This window comes from Passer domesticus, chromosome 1 (assembly GCF_036417665.1).
Source record: "Passer domesticus isolate bPasDom1 chromosome 1, bPasDom1.hap1, whole genome shotgun sequence".
NCBI classification, from domain to species: domain Eukaryota; kingdom Metazoa; phylum Chordata; class Aves; order Passeriformes; family Passeridae; genus Passer; species Passer domesticus.
In genome coordinates, this window is record NC_087474.1 from 91,334,972 (window position 1) to 91,353,090 (window position 18,119).

Genomic DNA, 18,119 nt, shown 5'->3' on the forward strand with positions numbered 1-18,119 from the left:
TGTCAGAGAGAAAGTGTCAAAATCCTTTTAAGTGTCATGGCAAGGTCAATGTAAAATAATGAATAATGTGACTGGTGGTTTGTTTGTCTTTTTGGTGCCTTCTATTTTGCAATCTTTTCTGTTGTACTTTGCTGAATAGAGATGACTTTAAGTTCATACTTAGAATGCAGTGGGATGCATATGCAAAAAAAATTAGATAAACCAGGTAACATCTTGTTCATAAGTTGCCCCATCAAGGACTGAAGCATTTGGCAGTCTTCCTTGTGTAATTAATTTATCTCCCATGAATTTCCATCTTCTTTCTGCACAGAGATCCTCCATGACAGCAATTCCCTATCCTATTTGAATTGTGTCAGTCATCTCAGCTGTTGGATTACAAAGTCATAGGACCAAGGAACTGCTCTACAAAATAGGAAAAGTAAAATATTTCTTTATAGCTAGGACTTCAACTCTTTTGATAGGTATGATATTCAGCTTGATAAATAATTAAAATGTAGTTCAAATAGCTTAACTTGAAAGGAAGAATACATTTACATAAATATAATGGCTGAAATGGCTGTTTTTACACTGTATATCAGTATAATTAGTCTAATTATAATGAAGCCATAGTTACATTAATTATATTTTAACCTTGATTTTTGTAATGTTAATTGATCATTAGTATGCACTGAATTGAATGTGCAGTTATGAGTACAATGAAATGTCTAAGTACTTTTGCAATTTGTAAATTTATATTTCATTTTGACTAATTAATGGAATTTATCTCTCTGTAAAAGCAGATATATATGTGCGTGATATTGTAAGTACCATATATATCACTGCTTTTTATTGTGTTGAAAAACTGCAGAAAAAGCATATAAAAGTGAAACAAAGTGCACAGCAGAGCCAAAAGTGAAACAATTTTTCCAAAGCCAGCCATAAGTCTGAAAACAGGGGTACTAAGTTGTCCCTGGAAACCCAACACTGAGGCTTACCTTTGAATTACAGCCCACAGCCACCTATAGGCAATGTTGGTCGTAACCATTGTGAAAAACAAGATCCAGATCTAGTTCTGCAATAGCCACTCTGGCTTTCTGGAAACTGCAGGTCCTGTTTATAGGGGAGAAGAAAACAGGTTTTGTCCCAGATCATATTCACTCATCACAGTGGTTATGTCTCTTTTCAGTGTCAGCAAAGGCTTTCTGACCAGAGTGCCCCATGCCACCCCCATGTAGCCTGTAATCAGATTGCAGAGCTTTCTTTAAGCACTCAGAATAAATAGATCAATGTAAAGAGTCTTGTAATAGTCAGTGAAGGAACAACTTTGAATCTAAAATTTTCTATACTCTGATTTTGATTTATGATCCCAGTATCTTGAAAATCTGGCAAGTTTCTTTCCTCAATAGTACAAACCTACAAGGTGACCACTCCATAATGAGGAAAGTCATATTAAGTCCTGGATATTTTCTCAGGATGTCTTGCACCAAAATATAATGATTCTCACCAAAATACTTAGACAGGGATAGAATAAAAAATCTTGCATGCTTCAAGTGCTAGACTCCATTATTTTTCTTGAGGATGCCAGATGTTCTGTTGACCATTTCTAAAAGAGTTCTAGAAATGCAATTCTGCAACTTTAAAACTATATTTAAAATAAAAAGATTTCTGGAAATATGCTGGTGATGTCATTTGTTGCAGCTGTTCACTCTAAAGGAAAACTTAACTAACGAGAGGAAGTATTGACTGAGCATAAGGATGTAGTCTAAAAATGAAGAAGAAAAATGAAGGAGAAGATATGCTTTATATCTTAACTTGATCAGATGATGTAATCAAAATTGCTAACAGAATTTAAAGATAACTGGTGCGCTGTGTTATTATGAAGATACAGAAAGTTGTGTATTAGTGTAAAAGCTTAGTGTAAAAGTGCTTTACTCCCTATAGTTTTAGATATTACACTAGATTTCATTGTGTCTACTGTATTATGACAAAAGCCTGAGAGGGGTTGGAATCCATACTTATGTGTTCTTTCTCTCTGTCTGTAAAATGAGCTGATTTTTTCCTCCTGTATGTCTTGTTTTTAATGTGAATAGTTTAGTGAAAAATTATGGCATCCTGATAATAATAATAAGGCAGAAAACAAATGGCTGTTTTACTCTAGCTTGAGAATAAAATCAGCATTTTGCTGCATGCTAATCTATAATTCAGAAAATATTAAAATGTATTTTGAATTTGATTCTGATAATAGCATATATGATGATGTTTGTTAAGGAAGAAGAGGATTATAATTAGTTTAATGAATTGAATTAGAAATTTAAAAAAAAAAAATATTTACAGTATATGATTTACTGAGAAGATTTTCTGGTATCAAGCCATCACTACTTGAAATGTTAATTTAATTTAGACCCATAAAAATGAAATCTGAGAGATTAACTGAATTTCAAAGAAAATCAATTTCCTAACACAAGAGCTTGTTACTACTATAATTAAAAATGATAATGTGTTTTTCTTTCCTCTATTTTTTATTTATATTGTTTATATCTTCAGAAAAAACTTAGGACCTGGCTAAACAAAACTGAATTATAATGTCCAGAATTTTGATTTTGAAATCTACTCTGTGATGTTGATGAGGGAAGACAAGGCATTAGACTGCACATTAATAAAAATAAAGTATCCTAATATAAGCCTAATATGGCTTTTTTTTTTTTTTGGTCTTCTAATTGGATGGTTTTTGATTTGACAGATACAGAGTTGAGAGGGAGGAGTGAGGTGGAAAGGTCCATGAGTTCTTTAGTGAATGCAGTAGAATCTCAGCGTTAATGGGAAATCTTGAAGTGTTCAGGGTCAGCACTAATGGATATAGTGGCAAGATGGCAAGATAAGGGACCAAACTGAGCAAGAATATTAAATGATGCATTCTCACTTTGCCCTCACTTTATGAAAGCTAAAGGTCAGTGGTGGGGATACTGTTCACCTAAGACTGGGTGCTTTACATAGGCAGAGCACTAGAATCCTGTGTGTACAATTAGCACTGAGGACGCTTTCTATTTCCTGATGCAAACTGAGTAAGGATGCTCTAATATAGTTCTACTAAAGAACAATAGATGTCCGTTTTGTTGTTTTTTTTGCAGCTGTCCATATTTAACTTTTTGTTCTTCATGGTAGGGGCCTATTGCAGACAAGGTGCTTTTATCAGCTAGAGGGCTCATGCTGACTAAACGTCCCTGAAATTACCCCCGAGTGTGATTTGTTCTCTTCTGACTGAACTCGGCATATTATCAAAAGCTCAGTCTCTTTTTTCCCAAAAGACAACAGCTGCACCAAAAGAATACCCTGTGCATGAATCTTCCTAGCAAAACAAACCTCAGACTCATCTCTCTATGTTTAACAGCATCTAGTTAACATTTCAGTGTGAATAGTATTTTGCTGTGTTAGAACTAATTAAATAAGGAATCCACTGCTTCTGACTGGTTGTTTAAAGAGATCAGGATTATTCAATCCATATCTTATGGTAAAGATGACTATAGAAAAATGGTTTAATTTACCATATGTATGGTTGGAACCTGAGACAGCAAAAATTCTGTATGTATTTGATTTAAATATCTTATAAGTGGATATAAATTAATGAGGAACATTTTGTTACCCTCTTTCCCATATCACCCTTCTATTTTTTGGTACCTCTTTATTTAGAGAGGTGTCTACAGGCAAATAACTTATGTAGCACCAGCCAAACCAGCCAAGATACCATGTTTTATAATTTTGCCATTAACAACAAAGGACCATTCTAATTAGTCTATGGCAAGGTTTGTCATAATCATGTTATTTTATCTTTTGATAGCATTAAAATATATTTTCATGCTGTGGTTCATTATGTAAAATGCAGATTTTTTTTTTTCTCCCCAGATTCCTGAATCTTGTTAACAGGAGATACATATTTATATTTTCACTAGTGCTAGTATTTGTAGATCCTTGCGTTAACACATTTACTTTGTGTCCAAATGATTAATCATATATTTAGTTCTTTCAACCAGAAATGTAGAAAACCACTAGGAGGAAAAACATTCTGTTACTCAGAATCTTTTAAAAACTTTTTTCTTTCAAAACTCAGATTTTTTTATTATTTTTTTATTATTAAGTATTTTCTTTTCATAGGTCTTTCTCTACACATAAATCAGCATCGTTGAGTGTTGAATTAGATGTTGGAATAAATAGGATAGATTTAGTGTCATTATGGGTAATGAGACACCCTTGCAATCAAGCTTGCTTCTTAGCAATGAATGTAATTTCAAGTAATGTTGTACAGCTACAAAGTAAAGGCCAAAGTCTCTTAAATCAGGATAATTTTATATTTTTTGCTGTATTGTCTTTTAAGTTACTAGAATTTAATATCCTGTGTTTTGTTTTACTCTTGTTGTTTAGAGAATGCACGCATGCCTATGTGTGGTCACAGACACACAAAGAATACTCAGCAAAATTTCCTTCTCTCTCAAGTCCTTCCTCTTCAATTTTCAATGAGATTGATACAAATATAATATTGTATATGGTATAATATCCAGTATGAGCAATGCATGGTTTGAAATGTGTCTCTTTGGAGCAGGTACTACCAAAAAGATAAGAGAAGTAAAACTGGTGAGTGTTAATTCTAATAGACATCTGCTCTTCATGTGTTGGTCTATTGACCTTGACACACACGCTGTCACAACAGTGACATGCTGGTGGCTGTGTTAACCTAAAAGGGACAACAAGTGTGCATTGTGTGTGGGTGGTGCTGCACTAAGTAACCACAGTAAAGAGACTCAAGTTCCTTCATCTGCAGACTTGAGGTTATGTGTGTTTTTCTTGTATCCCAAGTGTGGGACCCAGGGCTATGGGATTTCTTAAAGCTTCAAATATTTTTCTTTTTCTTTAAACAGGTCTGAAATGGATATACTCTCTGCTAGTTCTGAAGGTATTCTTATCGGATATTGTCCGCAACAAGATGCCCTGGACGAACTTTTAACAGGTTGGGAGCACCTTTATTATTACTGCACACTGCGTGGAATTCCAAAGCAGGATATCCATAAGGTAACTATCCAGAACAGATTTCTGGGGGAGCTATTGCCTAGCTAGACTGTGGAGCTTATAGAACAATTGTACCTTTTGAACATGAGAAACTATCTAATATTTCATCTTAACAACTTTAGTAATAAGGTTTTTCATTACCACAATTTTATTTAAATAATGTGGATTTTTTTCTCTGTTATGCCAGTTCAAAACACAATAACATCACTGCAGATAATAAAATAGCATTATTGCAAATGAAATATCGGGCACAAAACCTCTAAAAGAAATTAAATTTATGAATGGTTCAATACCTTCACTATCTCACATGAAGAACTGTGAGAGACCACACTTTGAGCCTTGTACCTCTGAAAGACTGTTTTCTTCAGAGATATGATTTAACTTTGAAGGAACTAAAAATTGTTGTATGATTCTGTATAAATAAATGAAACACCTGGGTGCTGGGATAGGAACTGTTAGCACTCTGCTGTCTTAAACTTCACAAGATAGATGCAGTCTCTTAAATGCTCCAGCTAGCACACAAAGCTTGGGTTGTCCAAGCAGAAGAAGCCAAAGAAAATGAGAACTTACTAGCATAGAAATTGACAGTATTTGGCAATATCACTGGGAGCTCTTGGATTTACAGATACAGGTGTAGCTGTGCTGATCAGCAGGTTGAACTTTTTTCTGTAATGAGACAAGTCAGCTGATACCAGAAACTAAGTATGAAACAGATACAGTGTAAAATATGGGTTTTTCTATATCAGCAGATGGAATTTTACAATGTGATCTGACTTGAGCTGCTCAGTCTTTTCTGCTTAATTGCATCTCTATTAACGTGAGAAAACTGTAGTGTGATGTGAAATTGGTATCTTTCAATTCCTGCTGTATAAATTTGTCCCAAGTAGTAGCTATTGCTCTAGCACTGCCCTTGTAACCTCCAGAATACTGACTGTTGTTTTCTTTTCATTTTTCCAGAAGCAAAATTGCATGAACAGAAATAGCTGGTTTTTTTCTTTTTTTTTTTCTACTACCCAGTGCTTTTCTGGCTGTTGCCTCAGGGTCTAATAAGTGGCTTGCAACCAGTTCCTTGACTGTATGTGGGAAGGCTGCTTTCTGGTTCTCTGCAGCCTGTTTTCATTTTCCTCAGCAGAAAGGTGCTATTTCAGAAAAAGTATGATTCCTGTAAGGGATATTGAGTATTCATCAGGACAGGCAATATTTTGAATTTTTACTGTTTTAAGCTGATAATTTGGGTATTTCTGGGTGAAGCCTGGGGAAAATTAATGATTCTTGCAAGTCTTTGCCTCTTGTCTTCAACAGTATCCATCATCCAGGACAAAGCCTGGACTTTTACATGTTTTAACAACATGTTACTTGCAGTCTGCTCAGAAATTATCATACAGTCTGTTGTTTGATTGTTTACCCTTCATAAGTTCTTGGTCTTAATTTTTACTTCAGACTACTGGCAGAGTATTGAAAACGTGCATATCTTTCCTTTGATCTAAAAGAAATATATTAAAGGATAGTTGTTATTACACTAAAACCCTCAACTATAATTAATTACCTGTTTTCTCCATGAAGTGTCAGTTCCTCCATAGCAGTTAGGGAAGAGTTCCTCAGGTGGCATGGTACATCACATACACATCCCTCTTCAGATGGATGAAAATAATTCATTTAGGTATGAGTTGAGTTACTGTCTGCACTGAGAGAATACAAACATTAACCTTCCTGGACCTCAGATAATCTAGGTGTAGGCTTAGACTATTCTTTATAGTCAGTCTTGTGTGCCTTAGCATCACATTTGTGAAGGAAAGATCATCCTTCTTTTCAGTTGTCTTAATTTTTTGTCTGCACTGATTGCAGAGCAGACTTTGTTGCCATATGCTTGTGATCAAGGCATCAAAGCGCTCCTTTGAAATAATATTTAGCTGCTCTGGTTTTCCTCCACCAAAAACTGAAATGCAGCTATCTCAGAGGAAAACAAATGTTTTTGTCAGTGGGCCCTCCTGACTGTGTGGCATGGCTGTCAAGCGCTCAACAGCTGCTGTGCTTCCACTCAGAAATGGCTGGTGCCTGGAGAAAGTGAGCATTTTAGCTTCCTATAAAGAAAATAGGGCTTTGGACTGCTTTAGAGGAGCAGCTGTATGGAAACGTAAGCTGTTATTTTCTCATCATTCCCTCCTGCCTCTGATACAGCACTCCAAGCCTGCCTCTGAATATTTACCAGTGACTAATTACACTAATATGCACAGACACATGTATTCTAGAGAGTACATTGGTTTGATAATGAAAGAAACATATATTCACTTTGTTTTTTAAGAAATTGGTGAGCAGGCAGGTGACTCCCAGGTTGTGTTGCAGCTGAAGTTGTCTATTGAAGCAGTAACTTCAAGGACCAAATCCTTTGCTAGACAAATTTATCAGCAGCAGGAGTTAAGTGCCTGACATAAAGTTGAGTGCACTTAATGTTCCAAAACAGTAATTAAATGAATGGGAAAGGAGGAGAAAAATGGGACATTTACTATCAGTGTTAAGCTTCACATGTAATGTGAAGTTTTTTTATACTTCATAAACCTACTCTGAAGATTCTTTTTGTTTAAAATTGGAAAAATTAGAGTAAAGCTTTTAGGTTATTTAAAAGGATATTGATTAAGCATAGTACTTTTAATTTTCATTTCTTTAATATAGCAACTTCCTAGATCTCTATTTGTTCCAAAATACAGCACTCAGCTTGTTAAAAAATTAAAATTATTAGCATAGCATCAAATGGCATCCCTCATTAGCATTAAAACTTCTGTTGCAAACCTCTAAAGAAGCTTTATGAGGTCTTCTGAGGTAACTTTTTTGGAGTATGCTTTCTCTTTTCATTAACTCTCCAGGAAGATTTTGCTCTGATTCTAGAATCTCAATGATTTCCTTACATGTCATATTCTATAGGAAATAGGAAATAGGAATCTGTAAATTCATATATTCTTTGTATGTTTACTTATTTTTGGACCCCCAAGGACAATTAGTGTGTACAGTTTTATGAGATTTTGGGATAAAAAATACTCTTCCCCAGAAACTTGACCATGGATATACAGTTTTCAAATGTAAGAAATCTAACAATTCTGAATTTACCTGAAAGCCAAAAAAATACTGTTTTGTGTGGAATTAATGAATGATTGCTGTTTAGGATGTTCAAACTACGCTGTATCCCCTTACTCAGAACCTGACACTTTGAATTACTGCTTTGGACTTACAAAGTTATTTTTCAGATGAGTCTAGAATTCAATCCATGTTTATTATCATTTATACTGGGTATGATACAAATTTTCAATATTGGGTCAGATCTGCTTCGAGAAATTTTTTAAATATATAGCAAGAAGTTATGCATTTTATTTATTGTGAAAACTAATACACTGATGGATACAGCCTTTGAAGTCATGATGTTGAGTAGAAACCGTGATGTTTCTAGCCTTTGAATAGATTGATTCTATTCTTTCAATAAATTAATAACTCCAAGTTTTTCTGGAACACATACAGACTGAAAGTGCTTAGCACCACTTAATTTTTTACTTGACTATTGGAGGTAATTTTTAAAGGGAGAGGAAACCTGCAGGCATTAGTAGTTACACAATTACTGCTTTTCAGTTGAATGGATCTCTTAGTTCCCTGATGGATGGAGGAGGCCATGCCTGCTTTGACTTTTACTCACACAGATATTGGCATGTGTGCAAAAAATTATCTTATTGTCTCTTCTGGAATGAATGTTGTCTTTAGGAACTCCCCAAAGAATTGGGGGATTTTGTTTAGATGCTACAGATTGAAGGGCTCATTCCAATGCCTGTTCTAAAGCTAGGTGGACTAGCCCAAATTAATTTGGGGGAAAATATTTTGCTAAATATATTAGAACTGATGAGAAAAAAAAAGTAAATTATTTTAAGAAATATTGGAAAATAGGGAAATTGCTAGCTGATAGATGTGAAGTGTGTTATAATTTTTACTGCTGGTGTGGGGAGGAAGGAAGAAAGGAAAGAGTTTAAATACATTATTACAGTCATGAATAGACATTAAACATTTTAATGGTTCAAGTGTGCTTACAATGTATATATTTGTATATAACTCTGTAGCTTTTGATTTGGCCTTAATGTTACCAACTTACTAAGTAAATGGAAGTATTTCCTCACTCTTTGTTGCTTAAGGTCAATGAAATATTATTCAAATAGAACATCATGGTGAATATGACAAGGAGGGAGAGAAGGTGCTTGTGTACATATCTGACATTCACTACAGGAAGGAAATCATTAGAATTGTAATTCTCTTGCATAAATGTGTGTATCTGTATCTGAAGATTGATCACATGCTCAATTCTGATTTTCATTTAAAGTAGTTTAAGAGGGATTTTTCGTATTTATTTCACAGTGTACTATGATAAAAACCACTGGCTATGCAGACAAATGAAGTTATAATGGAGATATTTGGAGTACTCTGCAATAGAGCTAATATGTAATATTTCTAATTTAATTCAAATTGCTGTTTTGTTGTTGCTTAGGTATTATTGATGAAGCTGAAAAATTACTGGAAATCTTATAATATGCATTAAAGTGTCTTGGAGTCATCCCTTCAAAGATTGAGCTCTATATTCTTATGTTTGCTGAACCATAGATAAGATTTGAGGGAGGTAGCAGGAATAGGAGAAATAAGAAAGTTGGCCCTTCCTCCTGCCTTTTTGTAGCTGATGTCATTCAGTTCTAAATCAATTCTAATTTGATATGTTTTGTACCAAAGGAGCATATCTAGATATCAGGTCAGATTGTGCTGTGCTCTGTGATGATCTGCAAGGTTTGTCTTGGAAGCTCTTCACATTTAAAGCAGCAGCAAAGTGGGTACTAGGAAATTATTCCCACCCCTCTCCTTTTACTTATTTAGATTTTTAACCTTGTTTTGAAAATTTCTATAGCAGGATGCTTGCCAGACTTTATCTCCTTGTATGAAACAGGAGATTGTGGAGTCATGCTAAATGCTTGAGCACACACAAAAGAGAGGAGAGTTCAATGTGAGGAATTACAAACTTTGCAAAGTTAGTTCTTTTTAATGTTGCTCCTTACAAAGCTTTATGTTCATACCTGACATGACTGAGTCTCCTTGGGGGCTACAGTCTACAAAAAGACCCATCTAACTTAAATAGTTACTTTCTTCTCTCTGGCACTATTCCTTGACCTTCTTAATTCTTCCCCATGCAGCATTCATCGTCTCTTAAAAAAGCCATTTTGCTGACTTTAGATGACACTTCAAAGCAGTCTTAGAAAGACTGGTTCTAGTCTAAAGAATAAACTAAAGAATAGTTTTGACTATGTTTCAGCTGTTATGCATGGTCCTCTCTTGATTATTTTTTAATTACTCTTGAAGATTATTATAGTTAAAATGTATATTTGGTGTAAACATGGGGTTGCATATTTTTTTGCTTTCTGGTCTTAAATTCTTATGAGATCTTCTGTGTAATTTGTATGACTGTTGGTGAATATGTAGGAGGATAATCCTTTAGTCACTAACATCCATGCATTCCTGATGGTAGCAGTCAAGTCAGATTTGTAGACAGGATAAGGTGTCTACCACATGCTTTATAACACTTCACTTTGTGTGTTGCTTTGGTGTATAATGAGACCTGTATTTGGAAGTGAAAAAACCACATAGCAAAACAAAGCTCAGCTATCTTACCTTAGAATGTAACTTAGGCGAATAACCATATTTTAAAGCCACAGCTATAACCTCTAATTGGAAATAAATTACTGTGAATTAACTTTGATACAGCAGAAGCCTTGAACTTTTCAGAATAATATTACCTATGGCTAGTTTAACAGTTGTTATAATTTTTTTTAAAAAAAACCTGTCTGCACCTAATGTAGACAGACCAATCCTTCTGAAATGTGGCTTTTGTATGAGATCATGCACTGCTGTCAGGTTATACATCCAGGTACCCCAAACACAGTGACTATGGATACCAGTCCAAGAATCATCACAAGAATATTGCAGATTCTCACCACTGTGGCATGGTTCCTTCTTAGTGACAGCTTGCCTCAAGATGTCTCTTACTCTTATAAGTATCTCTTGACAAATCTTGCTCAGAGGCTCATGAATATCTTGATCATTTTCACAGGTGTTTGCATAAAAATCTTCTATAGCAAGTATTATTATGCTTGTGGCAGTTTGTTTATGATGGATAGTGAATATTAATTCACAATATTGTTTATTGAATTTTTTTTTCAATTGGAATTTTGAATTTAGTGGAGACTGTCCATCCAATATGATTAAGCTTTCAAGTCCCTCCTTGGTTTTTTGCTGAAGGTAATGTAGAGGAAGCAAAGACAATGAACCATACTGCTGGGGGTGCTCTGGCAGCTAATGCTGGGCAATAAGGGCACCATGCAACTCCTTGTTTTACAAAAATCTTCCCACTGTCCTACATACAGGTAGAAGACATGCTTGCTCTGTTACAAAGTTGATTACTCCTTGATGACACAGCCCCCCAGAAGTCTATGCCAAACACCTGCTGCTTAGCAGCAGCAAGCAGCAAGCAGCAAGTTGCTGCTGTGTCCCTCGTGGTTTTGAGCTATATCTCCGTGGGCAGTCTAGCAGTAGTAGCTGATATAGGTGGATTAAGATTATTGCTACATTTGATATTCTCTAGCACCAGTATTTTAGGGAGCCTTGTGTGTCAGGATAGTCTCTGACAGGATAAAGAGAAAGGCCATAAGGGAACAGCACAAGCTTTGTCTCCAGCTGTGCTCACATGCCTTCCCAGCTTGCTCCAATCATAAATTCTTGTTGGAGCAATTAAAACCAAATCCAGCTAGGATCAACTTACCCCTCTCAGTTATTAAAAAGTTATATTAATTTAATACTGTTACATTTTGTCTTAAAGAAGCTCTAAATTCACAACGGTGGCTTGTTTCCTGACATTTTCATCTTTTTTTTGTAGCTGATGGAGAACTTTTTTTGCTTGAATTTTCAGTTACTCTGGTATTTGATCAAATAAATAGTGGAGAATAAGTTGAAATGAGAGACATTTTAGATCATTGACCCATGGACACAAACCAAATACAAATGACTGTGCTGAGCAGTGACAAAGCCTGACTTCTATATGAGAAAATACTTATCATTTTTGAAGAACAAAGGGCCCCCTGTGTTTAAGATTCAAAAGTAATAATGTGCAGCAAGTATGGGTAAATAAGGAAACCACATATACATTTTCTTAACGTACATGAACAGAACGCTCTTTCAATCTATGCACAAATGTTATCTAATCTGCCTCATCTTTGTTGGCCTTCAAATTTGCAAACCACAGGCTGCAGAGGACCTGGTTAACAGGTTACACCTCAGCGCTCATGCTGACAAACTGGTGAGAACGTACAGTGCTGGCACAAAGAGGAAGCTCTCTACTGCTGTGGCTTTAGTTGGTAAACCCCAAATACTTCTGCTGGTGAGTAAAAGTAATATTGTGCTTATGAAAAATGGGCTACATTGAATTTTGTTGTCATGTATGTTGCTCTAAAGAAAATCAGGTGTTTTTCTGATCAGTTGGGGAGTAATTGATGAACAACTCTCTTCTTTGTTCTGCCGTATTAATGGCTTTAATTTTATTCTCCGGTGCTCACAAAAATAGAAGGTGAATTTTTTTCTTTTCCTTTTTTTTTTTTCCTTCCTAGGAGTGAGTAGGAAAAAAAGCCCTTAACATGAATACAGTTGCTGTATGCCATGGTCCAAATATGTGTTTAATTGACCCATGTTCTTCCAGGATAATCCTAATTCTTACTAGTTGTATTTATTTCATAAATCTGGCTAGTTCTTACATTTCGTTGTATCCACAAGTCACCCAATCAAGCAATACTTATGACTTATATTAATTTGAATTATTTATCCTAAGTTGTTTTGGTTCTTGCATGCTACTGCCCATTCAGGCTGGACACTGGCCACTCCAGTGTAAACTATGCTTTCTGTATTGAAGACCAGGGAGCTACAAAGCTTTGAAAACTGCATCAATACACTACATTCTCTTTCATACCATTATTCATTGTTTCACTAGAGAATATTGAACCTCACTTTCTTAAAACTTGACTGGGAAGAGCCAAACCAGTGTAATAAACCTTCCAAATCAGTCGGGGTAGGAAAGCTGCTCCTCAGAGTTCAGGGGGATTCCTGGGCTTACAGGAAAAGATCACAGGTAAACCAGAACCAGATAAACTAGATGGTCTCTAGAGTCTGTGTTTCAGAAGATTAGACACATTTTGCTGCTTCTAACTTTTACTGTTGCCTCACTTCTAAGAGAAAACATTTTATTTGCATTTTATGCTTTAACTGACCCTGGTTCAGCTAATAAAAGGAGGAGACTATCTTAAATCAGTGTTTTTTCCTGATCTTAGGAAATGCTCCAACTGGTTTTGAATGTCTTTATGACAGTGTACTACTGCAAGTATCCATTTCAGCCTACTTGCTTCAGGGCACAGACGGTTGCATATGGAATTAAAAGAGGAAAGAAAGATATCTAAACTTGTCAAATTCTTTAAACCATTTTCTGGCTTTAGAAGGCTAAAGGAGTTTTTCAGTATTTTAAAAGAGGTTTTTTATTATTATTTTGTCTGAAAGCAAAGACAGCAATATAAACTACTGAATCTGCTTTTAAATTGCATCCAGGATCATAGCTATTAATTTGCGCAATATTGTAGGTTGCTTTATGTTTATTGCTTTTTATGGTTTCTTTGTTAGCAATCCACAGATAATGAGACTGAACTGAATTTTTTAACCTCTGACATTGGTAGGGAAGCACTAAAATTAGCTTCAAACTGCATGTTTTGTTTGCTCTGTGTCTTGAAAACATTGCTTCCAGGTTGCAGCTGGGATTCCTTGCTGAAAATACTCTGGCCAAAGCCATACTCTTCTAACAGGTGCTGACACTACCCATGGAATTCCACTGCATGAAAAGCAACTGGAAGAGTTTCCTTCTTCCTAGTTTTGTAGTAACAGAGACTGGATTTGTCAATCAAATATAATTCCTTTTGTTTCCATGAGTGGATGAAGTAAAAACTTTGATTTAGGGAGGAAAGGAGTAATAGATATGGAGGGGAAATGTAGATTTTGTAGCAGCACATCTTTCTCCATGAAAGCCATCCAAGAGGGAAATGGGTTTGCCAGTTGCTCTGCACTGAGTTAATGTAAATTCTGTAAATTCTCTCCTCTGTGGGGGAAAATTCCTCTTAAAAGGGCTGTGGGAGTAACTGGTATAAGATGTCAAATCCAAACATCTTACCAAACACATGGGATGGGCGCTGTAGACATCTGGGACCTATAGGATTTCTCCAGTTGTTTGTGCTCATGGCAGATCAGAAACAGTCACCAAACCCTTCCAGAAACTGAGAAAAACTACTTACAATTTTCTCTTATCAAAGAGTATAGGTAGCTAATTAAACAGATATAATAAATACTTATAGCGATACATATATCATATATAAAATTTATATACATGGTAAGCATTTATAAATACACATAGGTTATATTTAAATGTCGTATATATATATATACACACACTTCTTTACTAAAATGTGCCTTCCATATATTCAGACATTAAACTGTATGTGTTAAAGCAAAACATTGATCAGGGTGCCACTTAAGTGGCCTTCTGAAAATGTGACACTTAAAGAGAAAAATATATGATTTTATTGTGAATTGTGTTAATTCTTCATGCTGGGCAGAACCTGTGGTATGCTTTTCCCATGCTGCTGTGTAATTTTCATTTTTCCTGTAGGATGAGCCCAGCTCTGGAATGGACCCCTGCTCTAAACGCTACCTTTGGAAAGCTATCCTGAAGGAAGTTCAGGATGGCTGTGCAGCTGTGCTGACATCCCACAGGTAAGACCTTATCCCAGCAGCCAGCATATTTCTGTGCTGCAGAGAAGTATGTTCTGAAGACCTGCTCACTCTGTTGTGAAACACTGATTAATTCTTGGAATTTTATGGTAATTCCTTCCTATTCATGAAAAAGGAAGCTATTTAAATCCAAAATATTGTTCATATTTATTAAAAAAAAAAATAGAGTGTTGCTCAAGGGGCTGCAGGCACAGCTAAAATGATGTAATTAACTATTTTATTTCCATGCTCTTTTTACTCAGTGTTGTAGTGTCTCTTCTTGGTTTCGAATTTCAGGCAACTTTTTTGTATTTGGCTACCTTAAAAATCCTTACAAAAGGAGGCATGAGTGAAAAACCTTCTGATTTTTTAAAATTTTCTGATTTGCATCAGTATATGAAAAGAGTAAGCCGTGGCATCCTGAAGATGGATGCATCAGCTCTTCTCTTATGCATTACTGGAAATGGTAGGAGAGACCCCATCCTTTCAGAAGAGTCCATCTACATTAAATACCTTGTCAGTTCTCAGATATGGTCACTGTTATATTGGTTTAATGGAGGAAACATCAATACCATTTCGTAACCTCTATAGTGAAATGAAATAAATGAAATGTTCCCTTAGGTAATATATATATGGTATGTATAACTATATATAAAATTTCTTTAGATGAGGGAAAGATCATGAAAACATGTCCAGAGAAGAGAAAATTCAAAAAGCAGAATGACAATGAAACATTTGACCAAATGAGATTTGAAGTACAGATGAATTAATAAAGGATGCAGCCAAACTTCCACCACTGTTTTCTATTTTCTGATTTTTTTAGATATTCTTAAGATGTATTTGTTGTCCCAGTCCATTATTGATGGAAAAACTCTCAAAAAATTTTTTTAGTGTTTTATTTACGGAAGCTTAATTTTAAAATTCATGTACCTGTGTTTGGTGGCCAAGTGCTTACCAGCACACTCATTTAGAGAAAGTGGGTTATGTATTGTGAATTCAGCTCAGTAATTTTCAGGAAAAAAATATGCTTTGACTTTTCAGCCCAGTATAAGGACCTGTCAAACACCAGCTAAACAGAAGAGACCTGTGATCTCATTACTAATATATATATTATATATACTAAAGAAAAACTATGAAATTATACTAACTACATATTTAGCTCTACAAATGGATGACTTGAAGCAGACAATAAGTACAAAGTTACTGTTCACATTATTGTGCCAGGGTGAAGGAAGGAGAAATTATTTTATACTATTTATACTATTTTCTGAAGGCCATTGGGGCTTTGAGATTATTTACTTGTATAAGTACAGGAATTTTTCATATGAAGTGAACTGTCATACATGTCAGCAAATACATGTGTAAGGTATAGAGAGGGTTTGCTGTGTAAAACTCAGGTTTTGAGGGCTGTTTACCTACTATACCAAGACAATTTTTTTTACTTACAGATCTCAGACAAAACTTCTATTTTAACTGGGGAGGAGTGAGGCTTTATCAACTGTCCTTAGAGCCCTAAATTTGTGTAATTTTGCCACAGCTGGGGAGCATTATGCCAAGGGTAGCATTAGGTGTTACTCGGCGAATTTCCTGATTTGTGGGAAGATGTGCAGCTCTCTCCCTGTCTCTTGCAGACACAGCAGTTTGGCAGTTCTCACCACAGCCCTACCATATAAAAAATAAATTCTTCCTAGGGCAGTACTTGATTGCCAATGTTCATTCTGTCAAAGCACTTTGATTTGGACTGACCCATGGCTGAGGCACACAAGACATCTCTTGTTTAGCTGTCTCAGAAGGGCTGGGGAGGGCACACAGCAAATTGTAGGAACACCAAACACCTTTGAGTCCTCTTTTAGATGATGGGTGGTTCTTTATGTCTAAAGTGCTTCTTTGAAAGAGCTGCTCACACAATTTGCAGAATACGTAGGGTAGCAGCCTATCTACCATAAGTTTTACAAGTCAAAGCTATTATTTATCATCTGAAGCAGTCACATCTAGGAGGACTCTGTTTTTCTCTTCAGATGCATTTCCATTTCCTAAATTCTGTTTGGATTGTAGTGTTTTGGATTGTCTTCTATCCTGCAATCAGGCTAAGGGTAACTTTTTTTTAAGGCCATGTACTATGCAAAAGAATTGTTGAGTAAGCTTTTCATTCTCCTCCCTTTATCCTTTAGCTCAGAATAATCACAAACATGTATTAAAGGGAATAACAGAGTTCATGACTCCATCAGTGGCATTCCTGAGGGTGCTTATGAGGCATTTACCTGTGGTAATGATGATACCTTTATATTCTGACCAGAATTATCCAAATAGTTATGGACAAAAAATATAAATAATGGCTTAAGGCTCTTTTCTAGCTGTCATGGGGTAATAACTGCTGGTATATACTGATTAGGCTTACCACTTTGACTATCACCCTTTGAAGTCAAAGGTTTTGTGTACTTGTTTTGGCATCCGTCCAGATTCTTCCTTATCTAAAGTTAGGTATAAAAAAATGTTCTCTGTTTTCAGTACTAATTATTTGTTTTTTTCCCCTAAATTTATTTTGTAGTATGGAAGAATGTGAAGCTCTCTGCACAAGGCTTGCTATCATGGTCAATGGAGCTTTCAAGTGTCTTGGCTCTCCCCAGCACATTAAAAACAGGTATTATGCATCAACATCAAATCTTCTGCATCTTTATTCAATCTAAGAGCTGGCTAGATGCTTTAGTAGTGCTAAGGCATAAGCACTTATGACTGCTAAGAACATTTTCTTTTTCCTACTGTCACTGAAGTCCATTAGGATAACTTAGCAAGCTAAATTGACATATGACATTGCTAAAATGCTTTGTAGTCTGCATTGGTAATTGAAAGAGGCAGATCTGCATCTGAAATGAAGCATTGCTGCACATAACTTAAGGAATACATTGTGGGAATCCGACCTGGCAATGAAATACAATTTGGTTCCTTCTGAGGGTTTTTCATAACAGAAAGAAGCATTTTTAACAGGTCACCAGCCAGTACGAACATCTATTTTGAACTCTCTCTGCTCCCTACCTTATTCACTGACACTTGCAGATATTTATGCTGTTTTCTGCATCCTTTCCCTGGTGTGCATAAGCCTCTTTTCTCTTTGAACTCTGCTCATGAGTTAATTTAATATCTATTAATGAGAATGTTTAATTCAGAGAAGGTGCTCAAACCACCATAAAGGAAACAGGATTGGAAGCTGAGGGGAAAGT

At 35.6% G+C, this 18,119-nt stretch overlaps 1 protein-coding gene across 2 annotated transcripts in view; it reads left to right on the forward strand.

Moving 5' to 3' along the window:
* The window catches only part of ABCA13 (ATP binding cassette subfamily A member 13), a 165,693-nt gene that overhangs the window by 131,628 nt on the left and 15,946 nt on the right, over nucleotides 1–18,119 (forward strand). For both annotated transcript variants that reach the window (XM_064429242.1, XM_064429231.1), the window contains 4 exons: nucleotides 4,890–5,040; nucleotides 12,347–12,481; nucleotides 14,801–14,904; nucleotides 17,450–17,542. In XM_064429242.1, coding sequence (XP_064285312.1) covers nucleotides 4,890–5,040; nucleotides 12,347–12,481; nucleotides 14,801–14,904; nucleotides 17,450–17,542 — 483 coding nt within the window. The remainder of the gene's footprint in view (nucleotides 1–4,889; nucleotides 5,041–12,346; nucleotides 12,482–14,800; nucleotides 14,905–17,449; nucleotides 17,543–18,119) is intronic.